The 6,118-nt window shown below is 38.8% G+C and overlaps 1 protein-coding gene across 1 annotated transcript; it reads left to right on the top strand.

Annotated features, from left to right (window-relative positions):
- Nucleotides 1–500: 500 nt before the first annotated feature.
- Nucleotides 501–3,148, top strand: LOC124867258 (zona pellucida sperm-binding protein 3-like). Its single transcript, XM_047363618.1, has 8 exons — nt 501–943; nt 1,027–1,142; nt 1,209–1,309; nt 1,394–1,565; nt 1,651–1,768; nt 1,851–1,936; nt 2,820–2,893; nt 3,025–3,148. The coding sequence occupies exons 1-8, from the start codon at nt 575–577 to the stop codon at nt 3,078–3,080; spliced, it is 1,092 nt and encodes a 363-aa protein (XP_047219574.1). The 5' UTR covers nt 501–574; the 3' UTR covers nt 3,081–3,148.
- Nucleotides 3,149–6,118: the final 2,970 nt, after the last annotated feature.

Genomic DNA, 6,118 nt, shown 5'->3' on the forward strand with positions numbered 1-6,118 from the left:
AGTAAAGAAAAGTTACTTATTTAATCTTGTGCAGATACAGTATAAAACCCAACATTAAACCATGCTGCTACAGGGAATCACAAGTAGAAGAGTTTTTGGATCAAACTTTCCAGACCCTGCTTTAAAGTAAAGTTTGACTTCTAAGAGCCGCTCACCTTCAGTTCATATTATTCAATTGAGCAATATTTTTTAAATAGAATATATTAAATCTTCATAACAATATCATTCTTAAAGCAAATTCAGTTTCTGAGCATTTTCCTTTTCATTAAAAATCATGTTGATGAGCATACTCAGAATCAAAACGTTTTTGCACCTAATAAATAAATGACTCCACCAACAATTTTATATTTTTATTTCATTGCTGATACTGATGAACTTCTCTTGATAAATCCTTTTCTTCTCCTCTATCAGCTGATGACTGATTGCTTTCAGGTGTCCTTTCCAGGTGATTTGGATGTTGGGAATGGCTCTGAGAAACAAGGTAAAACCCAGCTTTAGTTTAAATATGTTTTTCTTCTTGTGTGGATCCAGCTGAAGGCTCTCCTGGGCTGTTTTGTCATAGTCCAAGAACACAATGGGGTTAGCAGGTCATTCTGTGTCTTTGCTGCTGATGTCCTTAACTTTTAGAGTCTCAGATGCCATCAGAGCTCTAAAAGAAGGTCCAATGATTGATGCTGAAGGAAGGGAATATAAATCTGTCAATTTGGGAGACAACAGACCAAATCACAGTGAAAAACCTACTGTCCGTGTACAGTGCACTGAGGTTTCTATGATCATTTTCATCCTGCCTGACTTCTACAACAATGGCCGTCTAGTGTCACCACAGGACCTCTTTTTGGGCGATGCCAAGTACTGGAAGAACAAACGGTGTCAAGCTATTGACACTGGTGGTGGAAAATATGTTATAGAAGCTGAGCTGCAGGACTGTGGATTTAAGTTAACGGTAAGCTGGGCACACTTCGGGGTCATGGTTGGTTATCTAAAAGAAAATGGTAGTTTTGGTGATCTTTTTCTCTTTATTGCTAGGTATCTTCAGATGATTTGATCTACTCAAACAACTTGATACTCTCTCCACCCATCGGTTCCATTGGCATTACAAGGATGGCTGAAGTTGTTGTTCCAGTTTCTTGCCATTATAAAAGGTAGCCTGTCATTTTCAGTATTTTTGCAAAGAAAAGAGGTTCTGTTCTTGATTTTGTTTGTTTCAGGACCCACACTGTAAGCAGCGCTGTTCAGCAGCAGCGCCCAACTTTGTCCATTTCATCAAAGTTTCCTTTTGGAAGCTCTATTTCTTTAAAGCTGAAAACGGGTATGTGTTGCATTTTTATGGCCTGTACCTAATATCTGGGTGGGAACTGATCCTTTTTATTTATTTATTTTTTTCTGTAAACAGATGACTGGCAAGGTGAGAAGTATTCCAACACCTTTTATCTTGGTGACCCGCTGCACCTCGAGGCAACTTACACTGGTCTGGTCCAAAGAGAACTTTTTATTGACCAATGCGTTGCCACTCTGATGCCTGACTCCACATCAGTGCCCAGATACTACTTCATTGAAAACTATGGGTAAAGACCAACCCAGTTTATCAAGATGGCTTGGGGCTTTGCTTAAATGTTGTCAGGCAATAGAAATGCACTCTTTCCTCCTCAGTTGTTTTGTTGATGCCAAAGTCGGGGGTGTACATTCAGTCTTCCTACCCAGATCAAAGCCCAGTTCACTTCAGTTCCAACTTGATGCTTTCTCATTTCAAAATGATTTAAGGAACACAGTAAGTCATCTTAAAGAACTTTATTTTTACAGTGACATCAACGTAAAGAGTTTTTATGGACCATTTGCTTTCTGCCGTATAGATGTATGTAACTTGTAAAATTAAAGCTATACGCCAGCTGTGGAAGAGCAGCCCCACAAGCAAAGTCTGCAATTACATGCATTCAAGGTGAGTTTTGCTTTCAATACACTAGCTTTTTTTTTTTTTTTTTTTTAAAACACTTGCAGAAATGTTACTTAAAAAAAATTCTTGAAGTGGTCATCTCATAACTTAAAACCTGTTACTGATAAAAATGTGCAGTCCTACAATTTTAGAATAGGTTTAGATCAAAGTTTTTCAATTCTTGATTGGTGTAGCTGCAGAAATTTCACATTGGTTTGAGTAAAACTGGGCATGTCCTGAAAGGAAGATGGCCAGCTTTGGTCCTCAAGGGCCTGGGTCCTGCTCATTTTACTATGCGTAGCTGCTAAAATGCCAGATTAAAATGTGAGAATAATATACTAGGCCTGTCAAGTTGTGCTGGAGCCTGCCAATGTAGTTGAGTAATTATCAAACATTTAAAACAAAATATTGAGTAAATCCAAAGTTTTAAAAGTAACATTTGTATAGACATTGTACAAGCATTCTGCAACAGGACTTTGTCATCTCTTTTGGTCATATAAAAACAAATGGGTAAACCATATCTTATGGCTCTGTTTGGCTTTTATTTATATATAATAAAAAATTCCAATTTGGAACAACAAAATGGTCACATAAGTAGCCACCAGCAGTAGTTGATGGTTTCTGTCTAAAACGGAGCAAAACACTAATATTGACATTTCTAAGTCCCATTAGAGGTACTTGTACTGCAGTGTAAGAACCATTGATATAGTCCTTGTGTTAAGTCAGCAGTGACTCTGTATTCTAAAATCAATTGCTTGCACAGTAATGTAGATGAATATCAAACAAAGACCATGGGTTCTGTGATTTTGTTTGTGATTCAGTAGTTCAAGATATTAAACTGACTCATAAATGCTTAAAACTGCATTTGTCATGTATATTTTGTTTTCAGCTGGAAGAATGTGGATGGGACTGATATGGTTTGTCAGTGTTGCAAAAGTGTTTGTGCAAAACGAATGCCTGAAGGTAAATGCATTTAGAGTTGGAGTTCATTACAGATCAAGTCAACTGAGAATGCAATATTTCCAATGACTTTTAAATGTAACTATTTGCAAGTATTGTCTCCTGTGACTTTTTTTTTTTTTTCTCCTTCTCAGATGTCCTTTGTGACACTTTGACTCTTGGCCCTTTGATAATTATTCCCAGGAAATGAGCAAAGTGTCCAGAAACAAAAGTCTAAGCACCACAATTACCCTGGCACAATAAAACCGTGAAAGAAAATGACTGGTACTTTACTATGAGAAAATTGCTGTATGCCTTTGAAATTATTTGTTCTGAATCTATACCCTAAATTTGTTTAAAAATACCCATCTATTATGTTCTTGCACTGCTGTGTGGAGGGGGGTGTTTGGGTATAGTTTATGGACCTAAGCTACAACCAGCAGCAATAACTTGTCTGTAGATATGACAAAAGTCCAAAGGAGCCTGAATGCCCAAAACTGACTTTTAGCTGGTGACTTGCAATATCCTTATTTCTGCTTGCCATTCTTTCAACTTTGCTGCTAGTATGGTTTTAAAAATACTGTACCACACAGCTGAAGGTGTGTCTGCAGAAATGTATTAATCTAAAGATGGAAAGTTGAGACAAATTGGTAAAAGGCAAAATATTTTCTCTATCAGATGGCAAAACAGTCAAAACTAAATATAGGTCCTTCTCAAAATATTAGCATATTGTGATGAAGTTCATTATTTTCAATAATGTCATGATGAAAATTTAACATTCATATATTTTAGATTCATTGCACACTAACTGAAATATGTCAGGTCTTTTATTGTCTTAATACGGATGATTTTGGCATACAGCTCATGAAAACCCAAAATTCCTATCTCACAAAATTAGCATATCATTAAAAGGGTCTCTAAATGAGCTATGAACCTAATCATCTGAATCAACGAGTTAACTCTAAACACCTGCAAAAGATTCCTGAGGCCTTTAAAACTCCCAGCCTGGTTCATCACTCAAAACCCCAATCATGGGTAAGACTGCTGACCTGACTGCTGTCCAGAAGGCCACTATTGACACCCTCAAGCAAGAGGGTAAGACACAGAAAGAAATTTCTGAACAAATAGGCTGTTCCCAGAGTGCTGTATCAAGGCACCTCAGTGGGAAGTCTGTGGGAAGGAAAAAGTGTGGCAGAAAACGCTGCACAACGAGAAGAGGTGACCGGACCCTGAGGAAGATTGTGGAGGAGGGGCCGATTCCAGACCTTGGGGGACCTGCGGAAGCAGTGGACTGAGTCTGGAGTAGAAACATCCAGAACCACCGTGCACAGGCGTGTGCAGGAAATGGGCTACAGGTGCCGCATTCCCTAGGTCAAGCCACTTTTGAACCAGAAACAGCAGCAGAAGCGCCTGACCTGGGCTACAGAGAAGCAGCACTGGACTGTTGCTCAGTGGTCCAAAGTACTGTTTTCGGATGAAAGCAAATTCTGCATGTCATTTGGAAATCAAGGTGCCAGAGTTTGGAGGAAGACTGGGGAGAAGGAAATGCCAAAATGCCAGAAGTCCAGTGTCAAGTACCCACAGTCAGTGATGGTCTGGGGTGCCGTGTCAGCTGCTGGTGTTTGTCCACTGTTTTATCAAGGGCAGGGTCAATGCAGCTAGCTATCAGGAGATTTTGGAGCACTTCATGCTTCCATCTGCTGAAAAGCTTTATGGAGATGAAGATTTCATTTTTCAGCACGACCTGGCACCTGCTCACAGTGCCAAAACCACTGGTAAATGGTTTACTGACCATGGTATCACTGTGCTCAATTGGCCTGCCAACTCTCCTGACCTGAACCCCATAGAGAATCTGTGGGATATTGTGAAGAGAACGTTGAGAGACTCAAGACCCAACACTCTGGATGAGCTAAAGGCCGCTATCGAAGCATCCTGGGCCTCCATAAGACCTCAGCAGTGTCACAGGCTGATTGCCTCCATGCCACGCCGCATTGAAGCAGTCATTTCTGCCAAAGGATTCCTGACCAAGTATTGAGTGCATAACTGTACATGATTATTTGAAGGTTGACGTTTTTTGTATTAAAAACACTTTTCTTTTATTGGTCGGATGAAATATGCTAATTTTGTGAGATAGGAATTTTGGGTTTTCATGAGCTGTATGCCAAAATCATCCGTATTAAGACAATAAAAGACCTGAAATATTTCAGTTAGTGTGCAATGAATCTAAAATATATGAATGTTAAATTTTCATCATTACATTATGGAAAATAATGAACTTTATCACAATATGCTAATATTTTGAGAAGGACCTGTATTTTCCAGATCAAGGGTCACAGTGAAGCAACTGAGAAGTCCTAACCTAGTGCCTGGTTTAAAAATTGGTAGATCCCTTCTGGGAAAAAATGTTTGGTCTGATTAGAAATGGGAGCTGCTTGGTATCAATGACAAATGTCCCTTAAAGGCTTCATGTATTTTTTTTTTTTAACATGGGTGAAAGTAATGGTAGATGACCTGCACTTGTATGCTGCTTTAACAAGTCTGAGGACCCCAAAGCACTTTAGTCATTTATGCAGATATTGTAACTTACCACTGTCAGTGTGTACCACCAACAAGTAAGAAGCAAGACAATCTTCATCTAAAAGGAACAAATGATCTGTTGCCAAACTGTCCTGTTTTTCAGATGTTGAGGATCTGTTTGATTTAGTTATAACTGTCTCAAACAAGGCTATAAATTAGAGCTGGGTCATCAAATAAAAAGAAAATTGATATACTGTTGTTAATGTTTCTATTAAGTGTCAGCATACTCTAAAATCTCTTGCTCTGACTCTTGTGTCCACCAGGAAAAGAGTTAACAGCGTGCTAACGTTCCTGGCAATAAATCAAATATTTACTTTGACTTTTTATTTCTAAACCATAAAAAAGAAAACTGATTTTCCAAATTTTAAACATGGAAAAAAACCCTATTTAAAAACCATCCATCAGATATTTTCTAACTAACAGTCATTAGAGGGGCTTCTCTGGATGTGAAGCTTATCTCACTCTGCAGCTTGTGGGACCTTACAGTCATAGAGGCAGAGGAGCAATCATTAGTTATTGACAAAGCAATCTTGCCTCTTTTCAGTACATGTGTGGGTGCTATTTGTGCTCAAGAATTATAGGCAGATCACAAAGGTGGGCCCCTCCTTCTGTCCAAAGTGCTGGCGTCTGAAACCTTTAAAGGTGTGATGCTGCAACAGAAGTAGAGCAGAG

Source organism: Girardinichthys multiradiatus, chromosome 4 (genome assembly GCF_021462225.1).
Source record: "Girardinichthys multiradiatus isolate DD_20200921_A chromosome 4, DD_fGirMul_XY1, whole genome shotgun sequence".
In the NCBI taxonomy this organism is placed as follows: Eukaryota; Metazoa; Chordata; class Actinopteri; order Cyprinodontiformes; family Goodeidae; genus Girardinichthys; species Girardinichthys multiradiatus.